Source organism: Mustela erminea, chromosome 13, assembly GCF_009829155.1.
Source record: "Mustela erminea isolate mMusErm1 chromosome 13, mMusErm1.Pri, whole genome shotgun sequence".
NCBI lineage: Eukaryota > Metazoa > Chordata > Mammalia > Carnivora > Mustelidae > Mustela > Mustela erminea.
In genome coordinates, this window is record NC_045626.1 from 63869564 (window position 1) to 63885163 (window position 15600).

At 54.8% G+C, this 15600-nt stretch overlaps 2 protein-coding genes across 9 annotated transcripts; one reads left to right on the plus strand and one right to left on the minus strand.

The window, feature by feature from the left end:
• Positions 1 to 1357: 1357 nt before the first annotated feature.
• YDJC (YdjC chitooligosaccharide deacetylase homolog) lies at positions 1358 to 5020 on the minus strand. Of its 2 annotated transcripts, none has more exons than XM_032310950.1 (5): positions 4560 to 5020; positions 4312 to 4471; positions 4011 to 4110; positions 3734 to 3911; positions 1358 to 2258 (listed from the first exon to the last, which is right to left on the minus strand). In XM_032310950.1, the coding sequence occupies exons 1-5, from the start codon at positions 4721 to 4723 to the stop codon at positions 2024 to 2026; spliced, it is 837 nt and encodes a 278-aa protein (XP_032166841.1). In that variant the 5' UTR covers positions 4724 to 5020; the 3' UTR covers positions 1358 to 2023. The 2 variants fall into 2 exon arrangements, with proteins under 2 accessions (XP_032166841.1, XP_032166840.1); XM_032310949.1 differs by lacking the exon at positions 1358 to 2258 and adding an exon at positions 2902 to 3577 and having other exon boundaries at positions 4560 to 5007.
• A 406-nt stretch (positions 5021 to 5426) lies between these two features.
• On the plus strand, positions 5427 to 13262 carry CCDC116 (coiled-coil domain containing 116). Of its 7 annotated transcripts, none has more exons than XM_032311098.1 (5): positions 5427 to 5970; positions 7682 to 7823; positions 8582 to 9139; positions 9261 to 10157; positions 11031 to 13262. In XM_032311098.1, exons 2-5 carry the CDS (start codon positions 7752 to 7754, stop codon positions 11835 to 11837), a joined length of 2334 nt encoding a protein of 777 aa, XP_032166989.1. In that variant the 5' UTR covers positions 5427 to 5970; positions 7682 to 7751; the 3' UTR covers positions 11838 to 13262. The 7 variants fall into 7 exon arrangements, with proteins under 7 accessions (XP_032166989.1, XP_032166992.1, XP_032166988.1 ...); XM_032311101.1 differs by lacking the exon at positions 5427 to 5970 and having other exon boundaries at positions 5981 to 7823; positions 8582 to 8655; positions 8977 to 9139; XM_032311097.1 differs by lacking the exon at positions 5427 to 5970 and adding an exon at positions 5981 to 7358.
• Positions 13263 to 15600: the final 2338 nt, after the last annotated feature.

A 15600-nucleotide genomic window follows, 5' to 3' on the forward strand; every position in this document is an offset into this window, starting at 1 on the left:
TTACAGAGGAAGAGACTGCGGTTAAGTGACAGCCAAGGAAACCAGGCCTGGGTTTTTACAGTCTGGTTTCAGAGCCTGTTATATTCCACCACTCAGGTTCCTTGGTGCCCACCCCTTCCCAAATCCAGAGCCCTACAGGACCTTTTCTCAACTTTCTAAACTCTGGAGCCACCACTCTCTCACCTTCCTCACTCTTGTATTAATTGTTCAGCTCAAAATGTGTATCTCCTTCATCACTCCGGTGCGCACTGAAGCCTGGCTCCTGTCTGCCCCTGGCTCCCTGAGGCTTCCTCTGGCAAGGGCCCTGGACTTCCTCATTGTGCAGGCCACGCGCTGGCGGCCTGCCGGCCCCACTCTGTTCCTTCAGTGGGCCAGCACCTCTGTGTCCCACCCTGCCAGGGCAGCCACCCGACTCCATCTGAGGCAAAGCCAGAGCTGGGTCTTGGCTCTTCCTGCCCTCCCTGCACTGGCTCTCCCTCCTCTCCCTGTGTCCATCATGCAGCACGGGGTGCTGGCACCAGCCGGAGAAGGAGCAGAGCTGAAGGTGGCCTAGCTCAGGCGACTCTTGCTAAATAGCTATTTCCTGGGTGATTGGCACGTGTTCTTGCAGGAGGGCTCCTAGGAGCTCCCATTGCCTGTCAGAGGATCAGAGCAGAAAGGACTGCCCAACAGTGGGTGGAGGCCACAGTCGAGGCCTAGAGAAGTCACTTCTTCCAGAGAGTGTTCTCCCAGCAGGCCTGACTTGGTTAGGAATCCCCTTTTGCTCCACAGTCTGCTTTGTGTTCCTTCCCCTTCCCCATCCCACTGCAGTCCAGATCATACCAGCTATCCCCGTGTTTGTCCCAGACTGAGCTCCTAGCAGGCTGGGCTGTCCTGGCACCCAGCCCCTGCCTGGCCCAGAGTAGACCTTCTGTCCATGACTGATGAATGGGTGGAGAGCAGTAGCTCCCACTCGCCTAAGCCATCCAGTGCACAGCAGGTTTGACATAGGAATATCCCCATGTCCCCAGTGCAGTGCTAGTGACCTTGGGCCCTGTGCTACCTGCAGCCTTCTGCCTTACCACTTTCCCTTCCCTTGTGAGGCAGACCTTGGTCTCCAGATGATTCTACCAGTCTGGCCATGACCATGGCCCCTCTCTTCTCTCCACTGTCATGGTCCCTAGGGCTGATCTGGGCCCTCAGCTCTGCTCACTCCTCTCCCTGTATGAGCAATAGGAGCCCAGTCCACAGCTTCATCTTTTTTTTTTTTTTAATTTTATTTATTTATTTATTTAACAGACAGAGATCACAAGTAGGCAGAGAAGCAGGCAGAAAAAGAGGAGGAAGCAGGCTCTCCACTGAGCAGAGAGCCCGATGCGGGGCTCGATCCCAGGACCCCGAGATCATGACCTGAGCCAAAGGCAGAGGCTTTAACCCACTGAGCCACCTAGGTGCCCCCACAGCTTCATCTTGCTTCTGTGCAGACCCCAGTTCTTTCCTGTCTCCCCACACCTCTCTCCTGAGCCTTGGAGCCACACAGCTGCCTCCTCTCAAAATAGCAGAACCCCCCCTTCTCCCCAAAGGAGGTGCCTCTGTGCCAACAGGCTGCCTTCCCACCACCCCTCTACCCGCTCCAGCCAGCAGCCTGCAGGAGTGTGGCCAGACCCTACTGGGCTGAGGCAAGGAGGTGAGGGCATGGCACTAGGAGGAACTAAGTGATTCCAGTTTACAGCCATGAAGGAAAGGTAGGAGGAAAGAGCCTAATGCTGAAAGAACCATGGTCAAGGGAAGGTTGGTGTGAAAGATGGAGCCACAAAAGAGTGGGCCGAAGTCACAGTAAAGGGGATAGAGGTGTAGGATGGGGTCAGCAGGAAAGAGAAGCAAGATCCCACCCTTAACACCTTCAGAAAGCTGTATATCCCTCGGGGCTGCCTAGGCTTAGAGAGCTCTCTGGTCGCCTGACCCCTTGCCTGACACGGTGCATGGTGAATAAATGAACAGGTAGCTTTAAAGCCCTGCTCTGCCATTTCTACTTCTCGGTCTGTTAAGATGGAGATACTAGATCATTGTTCAATCTGCCTTTCCACACACCAGAGCCGGGCAGGGCTCTGTGCTCCCAAGAACTCCCTGCATCTCCTTGATCCAAGACACATGAGCCGCAGATACAGGGTACACACACATCACCAGGTCTGGTGAGGAGTCCTGGATCCCATTTCTGCAGAAGACTGTTCCTCCTGGAAAAATTTGAATAGGCTTGCAGGACTTCCTTAGATTTGCCCCTAGGATGGCAAAGGGATGTCTGCTTAGAACACGTGACTTTGGGGTGCCTGGGTGGCTCAGTCCGCTAAGCTTCTGACTCTTGATCTCAGCTGAGGTCTCAATCTCAGGGTCGTGAGTTCAAGCCCCGCAAAACAACAAAACAGGTGACTTTTTAAATAAAACTTGAGATGATAATATTACCTTCCAAAAAGTAGCCTGGTGAGACATTGTTCTCCCATCCTCCCTCCCCCCAAAATAATAAAATTAAGCATGGACAAAACTAGAACTTGGAGTATGTTCTGTGTTATCTATTCTGTTATAATGACCAGGTTTGTGCCCCAAAGGAGTTGCCTTTGCCCTGTCATGTGTCACATGTGAACATTTCCACAGTTCACAGGGCACAGTTTAAGAAACCACCCAGATTTGGGGTCCCTGGGTGGCTCAGTAGGTTGAATGACTGCCTTTGGTTCAGGTCATGATCTCCAGGTCCTGGGATCAAGCCCCACATTGGGCTCCTTGCTTAGTGGAGAGTCCGTTTCTCTCTTTCTCTCTGCTCCTCCCCATCCCATGCTCATTCTTTCTTTCTCTCTCTCAAACAAATAAAATCTTATTAAAATTTTTTTTTAAAAATTAAATATTCAAAATTTTTAAAAAACACCCAAGTTTACAAGACATACATTTATTAATACAGTGGTCTCTCTCTACTATATCTGAACAAGGAGGGTGCTTTGGCAGGCCCCAGGCTCAGATGTCATAGGACCTATCTGCCGGCAGCCAAGATGGGTTGCCAAAACTCTGGCCACCATTTTGAGCCATGAGGACCTGGACACAGAGATGACAGGGGCCTGCCCAGGGAAGTATGTTACTGGACCCCTGCTATCGGCCTGGTTTCACGCTGTCCCAGGGCTTGACACCAGCCCCCCCCTTTCCGTGCACTAAAGGACATTTGTGCTTGGCTGGCTGTCAGGGGCATGGTGGGGAAGGCTCCAGGAATGTTTCCAGAGTGGCTTCTCCAAGGACCCCTTCCCCAGGCCTCTTGGAGTCTAGGTCATGGAGTGTGCAGAGCTGCACTCCGTCCTGTGCAAGTCGGGCCCGAAGCGTGGGTGCGGTGAGGACACGCAGTTCATGCAGCCGCTCCCAAGAGCAGGAAAAGGCATCCGGGCCCTCACCACAGCCCCCAGCCGGGGGCACACTAGGGTAGCCGGGGTGTGCCATCAGTTCAGCTGTTAGGGCGTGGCCTGTGGGTATGCCTTCCAGGGCCCGCGCTAGTGCTCCTGATACGCGGTGAGCAGACATGTGCCGACCACAGGTGCTCAGGCCCACGAAGGCATCCGTCCACCTGTGGATGTAGGGGCATCAGCGGCAAGGACCAGCACAGCTGTCATGGGCAGGGGTGGGGGCCACGACAGGGATCGCCCAAGGAAGGCCATAGCTGTCAGGTGAAAGTTCAGCAGGACGCACTGGGATAGGGCGGGATAGGCGCGGAGGGCCTCACCTTAGGCCGTAGCGAGAGAAGGGGCCCACGGCGGCCCGGGCGTCGCGCTCCACCGCACAAGCGAAGGCATGTGCGGGGGCCTCGAGCCACGCGCAGCCGCCCACCCCGCGCTCCACCGGCAACCGTGTGAAGCGCACCCCGTTGGCCTGCAGCGTCTCTGCGAACACCTGGCACACGCCTGCGGACGGGGAGGAGTCAGGAAGCAGCCCGTCCTACTACCTGGAATCACCTCTTACCCCCAGCCCCCCACCGGGGAGCAACGCCCCCCCACCCCAACCTGGGAGCACGTGTACGTGCTGGTGCCCGTCCACGTGAGTGGGTTCCCCGCCCAGTAATTCCCGGAAGCGTATCAGCTGGGCCTCCAGCTCTTCCCGCACCTGGAGAGAGAACGACAAGGCACCTTGAATGTCGGGGAGCAGCTACCTAGAAGGCCTCCCTCCAGGTGCCTCTGCGTGCCTGCTCCAGTATGAACCAGGAAAGCATCCATCGCGCGCCCCTGCCCCTAATGGCTTCACGGTACCCTCCGGACAAGCCTTGGGGGTCAACGTGAGCCTCTTCCTGCAGCCGCATCTCCGCACCTGGGGCAAGGCTATGTCTCCGGCCGCCACTGCCTCGCGAAATCCCATCTTGCCGAGGAAGAAGCCTTCGGGGCTGAGCAGCGACGAGGCGCCGTGGCGGGCCGGGCCCACGGGGCGGCCCTCGGACAGGTTTGCGTGGAGGCCCGTGGGGATTTGATACCTGCAGGCGGAGCGCGAGCGGGAGCACTGGCGGCCGCGAGAGGCGGCTGCCCAAGCCCGCCCAGACCCCGTACGGTGCCGCCACTCACCTGCCAGCTAGCTCCGCCGCGCTCTCTGCGGCTACCCCGTTGACCAGCAGGGACACGCTGGTCACAGCCCCTGCCAGAAAGGCCTCTACGATGCCCTCATCGCGCCGCGGGCAGTAACCAAAGTCATCTGCGGTGATTACCAGCCGCACGCGCGGTCCGGCCATTGGTACTTCCGCGGACTGTTCAGGACTCCAGAGCACTGGATGCAGGCCCCGCCCCTAAACTCTGTGCGAGGCTCCGCCCCGACGCGCACGTCCCGGCGCGGCTGCCCTTCGTCTTTGTTCTCGCCACCTACCGCTCCCAATTGGAACTGCAGCAGTCAGTGAGCTGACTCCCACCTCACAGTGAGTTGGCCCTAACCAAACCATTTTGTTTGCTGCATTTATTGTAACGAAGAACTCTCCGTAACTGCAAAAATGTTATCTAGTATGAAAAATACAGGGGCGCCTAGGTGGCTCTGTCGGTTAAGAGTCTGCCTTCGACTCAGGTCATAGTCTCAGGGCCTTAAGATCCAGCCCCTAGGGCGTCTGGGTGGCTCAGTGGGTTAGGCCGCTGCCTTCGGCTCGGGTCGTGATCTCGGGGCCCTGGGATCGAGTCCCGCATCGGGCTCTCTGCTCAGCGGAGAGCCTGCTTCCTCCTCTCTCTCTGCCTGCCTCTCTGCCTACTTGTGATCTCTCTCTGTCAAATAAATAAATAAATAAAATCTTGAAAAAAAAAAAAAAAAGATCCAGCCCCTAGTGGGGCTCCTTGCTCACCCTGGAGTCGGCTTTTCCCTCTCCCTATGCTCTTCCTCCCTGCTTGTGCTCTCCCAAATTTAAACAAACAAACAAACAAACAAACCCACACAAAAACAAACAAAAAAAAAAACTTTAAAAGAAATATGAATAATAGAGGGAAAAAAACCTATTGGAAAAAAATTATCTCTTAACCATAGTGCCTTTCCAGTATTTTACTAAACAAACCCGTTTCATTTTCTCCCCCACCCCAAAGTTTTTGAGTAGTTTTGAGACAATAATGATCACATCAATGTTATCTCATTCTTGTAACTTTTCATTTTTTGATAGTGACTATGAACTTTTTTTAATTGCCTATTTGGTGATCTTTTTTCTAGGAAAAGGCTTTTTTTCTTTCATTCATTCTTTCTTTTTCTTAAAATAAAAGTTCTAAGAAAACATATATACCAATGGCTTCGTTTGAGGATGCTTTAGTCCCTGATTCCACAACTTGAGCTCTGTTCCAGGCTACAACTTTTACATTCATAATCTCATTTTTCCCCCCTTCGTAGTCCAGAAAAACTTTCCTTACTGATGACTATATAAATAGTCACCATGGTTGACAGAGCGTTTTTATTGTGATGTGGCTGCTTTGGTGTTCCCAATGCAAAGGGCAGAATTTGTGTCCAGCCCAAGAGGTTGGTAAAATCATTCCTGTTTTACAGATGAGGAAACTGATGCTCAGAAGGGAGAAGTGTCTTGCCCAAAGTGAGCTTGCCAGGAGTAGTGGAGCTGGGACTTCCCTCCAAAGCTCTGGACCTACTCTGGTTGTCTAGTCCCTAGCTCTCCCCTGGTCAGGGGCAGACAGGGCAGAGTTGAGCGTGGGCATAACCATATTCTCCTCCTGGGATGTTGTAAAGATCAGAGGCCTCACAGTGCTCTTCATCAAACTCTTGGTGTAAGGATTGTTGCATTCAGTCGTAATTATTGAATTGTTGGACTTCAACTATTTTTCTCCCCTGAGAAGCTGATCCTGGAAAGCCAGAGGCCCCAGTGGCAAGCAGATTGGAAAGAGAAAACTGACATTTATTCAGCACCTACTGGTATTAGACATATGAGAGATTGGGGGGAGTGCCTCAGTTCCTACATCACCATCGTTTGACAAGTAGCAATACAAGAGACAGAGTCTGGAATAGGGTTTTTGTTAATTCTGTTTAGGGTGGCAGGCCTTCTGAGAAGGCTTATCAGAGGAGTGACACCTGGAAAGGACTTTAGAAGTTTACGGGGCAGAGGGGGAAAGGAGGGAAAAGAAGGAAAGATACCCAGGGCTCTTACTGGCATGCGGGATGTGTTGTACGCAGATTTTATTTAATCTCCATACTCCCATATGGAAGGATGCTCAAGTATTTACAGAGACAGAGCAGATGATCAGAGAGGTTGAGTCACACTGTCAGGAAACAGCAGAGCTAGGAATTGAAGCTAGGTCTGTGTCTTACAACTGGGACTCAATACTGCGCTCAAGGACACCGCGCAGTGGGAGGGCTGAAGACCCGGACCACCACCACCACCCACCACCCACGCCCCCCACTCCCGCTGTGGTCGTCCACCCTGGGGAGGGGAGAACCCTAGAAGGAGCAGTCAGAGAGCAGGAGGCACAGGACAACGCAGCGACCAGAGTGGAGTCGAGGAAAGTGCTTGTGTCACCAGAGGCAGCCGTGGCTTTGATCTTTTAGGGATCCCTTCGTGTGCAGAGCGCGGATCCGAGCCCGGTCTTGGGATTGCTCCTGGCTTGGGTGAGCAGTTAAAGGCACCCACTGACTCCACCCTCCTTCCCCTCCACCCGGCTCCTAAAGCGAATGTGGGCGGAGCAAAGACAGAAGCGCGGAAAGGACCAACCTGGTTCCCGCCCCCATCCATTGTGCCGGGGGAGCTAGGAGGCACTTCGAGCCAATCAGGACGTAGCATGTAAATGAGGAAGACGGGCAGGTTGGGGGCGACTCCAGAGCTCGGTGTCGCCGCCCTGGCGAGGGCGCAGACTACATTCTACATTGACTGGTCGCGAGGAGGCGTGGACTCTGGTGAGCAGGTTGGCTCTGGGCCAGGGGCAGATGCCAAGGAGTTTTGGGTCTGTGAGGAGGGAGGGTCAGACACACTCAGGCCCAGAGATGGTCGGAGACAGCATGCGCACGTCTTTGAGGACCCCACCCCCGACGACTCTGGACACAGATGGTGCGCAGACACCCAGGGAACGCTGAGCAGAGGAAGGGCCCGATGCCTGAAGGACGCGGGGTGAGGGGAGCGAGGGATCCGTGGACGCCGAGACCGCTGACGCAGAGGCTGACAGACGAAGGGAGAGTTGGACTCATGGAGGCCTAGGGAGACCCTCACGCCATCTCCCGCCTGGCGCAGAGAGGAATCCGTGGCTGCGCTGCGGAACCGGAGAGAGAGGAGGAGGATAGCCATCCCGTCCGCCTTCACCATGACCAGCTGCCGCCACCATTCCGGGTACTTGGCAGACGACGAGGCCGGCCACACCACCTACGTGGCCCGGGTGAGTGTGTCCGGCAGGGCCCTGACTCCTAAGATTCCCCCCAAATGTTCCCCTCCAGCTCCAGCACCCCAGATCACAGCACACACACACACCCCTCAGTGCCTATTGACCTCACCTCCCAGCCTCTTAGTGACATCCTTATCACCTTGACCACTCCTCTGACCTGCTGGGCCCTAGTTACCCACAACTTCATTCACTCTGTCCTCTGACCTCTAGCAGCTCTGGAGGAGCTTGTTAGACTGGTACCCCAGTGGGAGCATGGTGTCTAGCATAGCCCAAGCCTCAAAGTTTCAGAAGCAGCAATGGAGGCACCAAGGGGTCAGGACTACAGGTGGTCTGTATAGTGGAGACAGGATTGGTCCACTCAAAATACAGATGAGAAGCCCACTTAGGACTCCAAGGGGTTTGTGATTGCCCATTCCTGCCCTGTGTGAGAGCGGAAGTGGGCTTTCAGACTCCCCGACCACATCTTGTATATATATGCAGTGTATGTGTTAGGGAAACATCAAAGTAACCCGAAATTGATGCCTACTTTGTGGAAGAGGAAATTGGACCTCAAGAAGGGCCATGGTGCCTATGGTGTCAGAGCTGACAGTGGCAGAGCCAGATTCCAAATCCAGAAACTTCCTGACTCCAAAACACCCGCCTTCCACTGTCCCCTCCCACTTAGCTCCTGGTACCCCAAGAGGACCCGCAGAGACCCCTATCCCTGCGGTACATCCCTGCCCTATGTGACATGCCTGTCTGCTCTGGTGCAGCTGCCTAAGAAGCCACTGTTTCCGGGAATGGGGCAAGCCGCCAAGTTGGGCCACACGCCACACCCACCATCGAGGTACACCCCCACAGACAGCTTAGGGCTCCGTGGCCACCGACGAAACCCAAGGGACCCTCAGCCCTTTGGTTCCTTCCTGGATTTCCTCGTCGAGGGTCAGGTGCTAGACAGCCTACAGACAGTGGTGGAAGAGGCAACTGAGCGCATGACTGCCACGAAGACAGAGGCTGGGGTGCCCCTGGTGGAGGTGCAGGACCCCATAGAGGTGCCGAGGGGTGGGCGGCGGGCGCGTGCCCGGCCCAGCCTCAGTACCGTGCACCGGCACCGGGCCCGGCCCAGCCTCTGCACTGGACAGCCCAACAACTACCCCTCCTCCTCCAGCTCCATGTCCGACTCCCATAGCAGCTTCACAGCTGGCTGCCGGGGCTCCCACAGCTGGGACAGTGACCTCGGCGCCCGTGGCATGGGCTCACTGCCACCCATGAGGGACAGACTTTTGCTGGAGAAGAACCTCAAACGGCTTCTGAAGCTGGAGAACCGAGGGGTAAGATCTAGCGCCATGGCCCAGGGTGGGCGGGATGGACCCTGGTCCAGAGCACAGGGCCAGGGTTAGGCCTGGCTTGGCTGCTCTTGGATGCCTCTGAAAGTTCCTCCTCTCTCTGCAGAAAGGCCTGGGTCCATCCTGCATCCGGAGGGACTCCCTGCTGTGGAACTCCCTGGCCAGCCAGTCCAGCAGCCAGTGGACCCAGGAGCCACCTCAGTCATGGTTATCAAGCCTGCTGGACTCAAACATAGGCACACCCCAAACATCAGAGCCCGGGTCTGGAGAACGGGATCTGACGTTTCTCAAGCGAGAGTTCGATAAGGAGATCAAGTCCTTGTTGAACCAGCCAGTGTCCTTTGACCTGCCCGGCTACTGTTCATTCCGTGAACCCCATCAGACCCTGGACTTTCTGGCTGATCACCACCTCTTCCCTGCCCTGCAGAGTGTAGTCCGCCAGGCTGTGGACAAGCTCAGTGGCGCCTGCCGCCATGATGGCTGCCCTCTTTTTCCATCAGAATGGGAGCCCGCCACAGATCCCAATTCTGACTCTGCGATAGGCTCCAAGCCAGCCACACCCACCGATGGGGAGAACCCCTACGATGTGCTTCCCAGAGTCTCCAGCTCCAAGACAGATCGAAGAAAGATCACCAAGGGCAGAGGACAGGGCAAGCCCAAGGAAGGTGGTTCCCCTGTGTCTAGTGCCCAGGTGGCCACAAGATACAGGATCGAGGTGACACCCACAGAAGAATCCAAGGTTCCTTCACCCCACCCCAGACAGCAGTCTCCTGACCAGAACCCTGAAGAACAGAGACCACCCATCTCTTCTTCTGGGCCCCTGAGCTCCAGCCAAAAGGCCCATCCCTGGCGGAGCCTGCACCTCACCCTGCCTGTCCCTGGGATTGTGGTGGAAGGGTCCTCCAGCCAGACCCAGCCCACTATTCGGGGCATAGCTCCTCTCATCTCCCCCTACCCTGGCTTCTCCCACCGCCTCCCTGTGTTCTCACCACTTGCCTCCTCAGTAAGAAGCTTCTCTCCATCTCCTGTTCCCCTGTATCCAGAGAGAACCTCAAGGGTGGAGCTAGGGGGCTTAGGGAAAGGTTCTCGTGCGAAAGGCTCCTTTAGTTACCACCCTTAGCAGCCATGGTCCCAGGTATCTTGCCCTGAGTGGTGGAAGCCACCTGAGCAGGTGACAAGCTGATGTGGAGCAGAAATCCCAGCCTTGCTCCTGCCAGGTGTGGTCAAAGATGAATAAAGCCTATTTTTTATCCTGTAATGTTTTGTAATGTTTGCCTGTGAATCTCAGAAGCCCTTCTATGCAGGCAGCATCCTGTCTGTTGTGGACAGCAGTCTAAGCCAGAGTGGGGCACTGGGTCCTAGGTCCAGTTCCTTCTGCTTCCTCTCTCTAGAGCAGGACTCTCTGGTGTATCTGCTGAGAGGGAGTTGCTCAGGCAGGGTCTGGAGAAGACATAGGTGGCTTTACCCTTATAGATTCCCCCACCACACAGCCCCTGACCCTCATCTCACTGATCAAGGCTCAGGCAGGCTTCCCTCCTCTGAACCTTGGCCTGGGGGAGAACCTACAAGAGCACCAGTGATCCCGGCTCCAGCTGGGCTGACACCATGATTGACATCACCAGCTTGGCTGCAGGCCTGGCTGGTGTGGTTGGTGTGAGGCCAGTGTGGTAAGTGCAAGGGTGTGGCTGACACACAGGGCCTGCTCTCACCTGTCACCAAGAAAAGCGTGGCAGATGTGACAGAGCCATAGTGCCAGGGCAGTGACAAGTGTGGCATCCGTGTGGGTGATGTGGAGAGTGCTCTGGGGGTGAGGGGCATCCTAGGACAGCAGGAGTGGCATGACGTATCTCCCTTTCCCTCCCTGGCTGTTGCACAGAGCCCCACTTACAAGCTCATGAAGAAGAAGCCACTGCCTTCCATCTCCTCCAACTCCAGCACGTCCCACCTCTCCAACCCCTTGTACGAGGACCTCGTCAGCTATTTGGTGGACCAGGTTGTGTCCTTGCTCACCTACAAGTACAAGTTTGAGAAGAACCTCTCCAAGAAGCTGGGCTTCATCTCCTTCCCAGTCACCGAGATGCTCATGGACCTCTTCCTGGGCTTCAGGAAGCTGAAGGACTCCCACATCTGCCTGTCCCCCAAGATTGACTGGAGCTGCCTCCAGCGGAGGCTGGAGCAGGCCGAGTGGGCCCAGCAGCTATCCAGACACACGTCCCAGCATGATTCCTCCTCCCAGCGCAGCTCCCACCGCAGAGCCCCCCACCACAAACCCCCCCACCACAAGGCCCCCCACCAAAGGCCACCCCAGAGCAGCACAGAGTCGCCCTCCACGCTGCTGGAGCCGGGCCCCCAAGTGGATCAGGAGGAGGCCATGGAGTCCAGCCTCAACAGTGAGTTTCCAGGCTCTCAGCTGCTTCCAGCTCAGGAGGACACTCCAGTTGGGGGCCAGGAGCCCGCAAGCCAGCAAGAGCCCAAGCCCTCCATGTTCTCCGGCACGAGCATGGGCTCTAATAAGCATCAGGAAGTCCTAGACATGGACAGTCAGAGCGAGGAGGAGGAAGAGGGTGAGGATGAGGACGATGACTTCTTAGGGGACAATGACACATCCCAGAGCTACCCAGGACTTCAAGTGGGGGTGGGGGTCACCCACTCTACAAATGTGGGCCGCAGTGACCCTCCGTGAGGCCTCCTGTAAGCTGCACTTGATTCCCTATTCCTCCTCTTGCTCCAATGCTGCCCCCCTCACCCCCAGCTGGTCTCCATCCTGAGCAGAGGTCAGGGTGGGCTGGACACCCATGAGGAGCTCTGCTGGCCTGTCAGGGGAGCCAATGGGAGAAATAAAGCTTGTCTTGATGGAACACTGTCTTCTCAACCACAGACCGCAGGCCCACATCCGCAGACCTAAGCACCTGCCCTGGGGTGACACCTCGGCCAGGCATTCATGGCAGCTATCAAGCCCTGACCTTCACCACCCCCACAACCCACACACGCTCTGCTTGAACACAAGGCCCCGCTCAGGGCTCTTTCCCACTCCAGTGTGCACCTTCCTGGCTCTTCCAGCCTTTTAGGACTCGTGGTCCCTTTCCCTAACAGCCCCTGGGCATCGAAGTTCCTGCTTCCAGAAGGTTCCTCCTCTGCCGGGGCAACATCCTGCTCCCTCTGACATTCCTCTCAAAGAACCATGCAGCCACCCTTTCCCCATGGCCCTCTGTCTTTCTAATTTGTGCTTCTCAGCTTCAACTCCCAAATCTGGAGGGTCCAAGCTAGGTCCCATGGGAGTGCTGGTCTGGCAAGCTGTGTGTTGGTTGCCCCAGGCTGGCCATGGGATCACCCTTTCAGCAGAGGCACTGGGCCAGACAGCTCCCTCTGGAAGGGTCTGCAGACAAGGCTGGTGCTGTGATTGGCAGGTCTCATCTCCCAGGTTTTCTCCTGGGACCTCTGGCTGTCCTGTGCCACCAGCTCAGCACCCTCCCTCTCTCTGCCTTCCCAGGGAAGACTTTTTGTTCCCCAATCCAGGCATCTTCACCCAGGGAGCTCCTTGACCTCTCGCCACCACCCTGTTGCCCTTGTGGCCAAGAGAGCAGGTGACAATGCTCCACTCTGCCTTGCTGTGTAGGCAGCCATTGCAGGGAGACCGGTAGGGGTCCCACACATCCCCCTGGACCCCATCTGGGTGTATAGAGCCCGAATCTGCTCAACCCAGCCTGGACGTGCTCAGTGGCCCACGTGGTAAGATGAAGCAATCGCAGAGCTGCTCTAGAGCTGGGCAGGGAGGACCTTCCACATCACATCCATGCCCTGCCATTCTGGGGAAAAAGACTTCCTCTGCTCTAGTCAAGAGGGACCAGGGCCCTAAAGTGGATGGGTCAGAGACCCATTTTTTTTTTTTCCAGAAAGATCTTGTGGCAAGGATCTTTTAGGGCATATGCTCAACTCATAAGGCCCATTCCCTGGGGCCACCCACTGCCACCACCACCATAGTGTGGGCCCACATTTTTATACCTTCTTGCCATACCACTTGGCCACAGTCGATTAGCCCTCTTGCCACATTCTTATTTCAAGCTAGGCCAATCAGGATTTTCCCCCCAGGAGCTTATAACTGGGATGAACTGAGATTTCTTTTTTTTAAGTTTTTTTTTTTTTTAGTCATATCTAAATCTGAAGTGGGGCTTGAACTCACAACCCTGAGATCAAGAGTCACATGCTCTTCCAACTGAGCCTGCCAGGTGCCCCAAGATAGACTGAGAAATTCTGGTGCAGTTTGCATTGAGTGCTAAAGACAAGCATGACCATCTTCCAAACCTCCGCAGAGAGGCAGGAAATCCTGTCTGCAGAAAAGAACCTGGACAGGAGCCCTGGGGCTCTGGAGACACAGCAGCTGGGAGGTGAAGAGAACATACCCCCACCTTGGCCTCAGAAGCACATGCCCAGAGAATGTCCCTGGAGCGGGAGCAGCCCCTTTGGGAACTACTGGTATACTGTGTTAAAGACATCTGTTTCAGGTATCCATGGCCATGTAACCACTCCAAGGTTTAAGTGGCTTCTTTTTCCTGATGCTGGAGCTTGGCAGGCTTGACTCACCATGGTGTAGGCAGTCTGTGTGTGGCTGCTTCCAGCTGGGGGCATGACTAAGACCAGAACATTTTGCATGACCTCTCCCCATCCAAGGTCTCTCCCCAAGACTCCTGATCATTCATGCAGTCATTTAGCCTGCCCTTCTTACAGCACGGGGCAGCAGCTGGATTCCTAGGGAGAGAAAGCAAGAACCACTACTCCTTTTGAGGCTCGAAGTCCCAAAACAGCATTTCTGTGTCATTCTCTTGGTCAAAGTGAAAGCCCAGACATGAGACACGACTCTCTCTCTCTCTTTTTTAAAAGATTTTATTTACTTGAGAAAGAGAATGGAGAGAGCATAAGCAGGGTGAGCGGCAGGCAGAGGGAGAGGGAAAAGCAGGCTTCCCGCTGAGCAGGGAGCCTCACATCGGGGCTCAATCCCAGGACTCCAGAATCATGACCTGAGCTGAAGGCAGATGCTTAGCTTAACCCACTGAGCCATCCATCTTGGGACTCATGTCTTTTTTTTTTTTTTTTTAAGATTTTATTTATTTATTTGACAGAGAGATCACAAGTAGGAAGAGAGGCAGGCAGAGAGAGAGGAAGGGAATCAGGCTCCCTGCTGAGCAGAGAGTCCGATTCGGGACTTGATCCCAGGACCCTGAGATCATGACCTGAGCCAAAGGCAGCGGCTTAACCCACTGAGCCACCCAGGCACCTGGAAGTCAAGTCTTGATGAAAGAAGCAGCTTACACTTATGGGGATGGAAGGAATTGTTAGTAGCCATATTTGGAGGACAGCTACCCCCCTCCTGCACCCCTACAGCTGATTTCACCTTGAGCAATCCCTGGAACCAAATTGAGCAAATGAACATCTGAACCTGAAGACAAATTGTGGGTGGAAAGTGGAGGTCTGTGGAGAAACCATAATTCGCCCTGAGCATCTGTCCATAGGGTGAGCTGGGGAAGGTGGTCTGCAAGGGGGAGGCAGAGAAAGGGAACAGCTTTGAGAAGGCATGAGGCCCTCAGAAAGTTGAGGGAGAGCCACATTGGCTTCTCCTACTCTGTTTTTGAGGTCTGTACTGTACTTGAAATCCTGTTTTTGCCTGCCAGGGAGATTGCCTGCTGTGTCCTCACCATCCTCTGGTCTTACATGCAACAAGAAGCTGTTGGTCTCTTTAAGCAGGTGCCTGGCATGATTTGATATATGTTTTGTTTTTAAGATTTTTAAGTAATCCCTACACCCACATGGACCTTGAACTCACAACCCTGAGATCAAGAGTTGTGTGCTCCCTGACTGAGTCTGCTAGACCCCTCTGATTTAAAAAAAAAAAAAAAATTCTTTTAAGCAGGCTCCTCGCCCAACATGGGACATGAACTCATGGCCCCCGTGATCAACAGTCACATGCTTTACTGACTGAGCCAGCCAGGTGCCCCACCCCCCGCCCCGCTATACGCTATTTAAGGTATAAATCACTTTCCTGTGTGGAGAGTGAGTTGGAGGGGATTGAGCAGTGGAAGTACAGAAATCTGTTAGGAGGCCATGGTCGATATCTGGAGAGGAGATATCGATCAGTAGATACCCATCTGGAGAGTGGCTTGGACTCAGGTGGTGATAAGGAATGTTGGAGAGATGCTTTACAATCTGTTTTGAAGTTAGAGCCATCCAGATGTGTTGGATAAGATGTGAGACTGTGGTAAAGAGAGGACTTAAAGATGAGTCCCAATCTGGGGGCTGAATCAAGGCGAATGGAGGTGCTGTTCCTGAGACTCAGAAGCCTGAGGGAGGGGAGAGAAGTTTGAGGGAGGAGACCAAGAATTCTGCTTTGGACGTAGTAAGTCTGAGATGCTTGTTGGGATGGACATATCTGTTGCTTTTCAGATTATACTCTA

Coding starts and splice junctions, on each gene's coding strand:
- CCDC116 (XM_032311098.1), top strand. CDS start 7,752: ATGACCAGCTGCCGCCACCATTCCGGGTACTTGGCAGACGACGAGGCC. Junction 7,824..8,581: donor ACACCACCTACGTGGCCCGG/GTGAGTGTGTCC, acceptor GCTCTGGTGCAG/CTGCCTAAGAAGCCACTGTT. Junction 9,140..9,260: donor TGAAGCTGGAGAACCGAGGG/GTAAGATCTAGC, acceptor CTCTCTCTGCAG/AAAGGCCTGGGTCCATCCTG.
- YDJC (XM_032310949.1), bottom strand. CDS start 4,723: ATGGCCGGACCGCGCGTGCGGCTGGTAATCACCGCAGATGACTTTGGT. Junction 4,472..4,559: donor GCGGCGGAGCTAGCTGGCAG/GTGAGTGGCGGC, acceptor CTCCGCCTGCAG/GTATCAAATCCCCACGGGCC. Junction 3,578..3,733: donor TTCTCTCGCTACGGCCTAAG/GTGAGGCCCTCC, acceptor CTACATCCACAG/GTGGACGGATGCCTTCGTGG.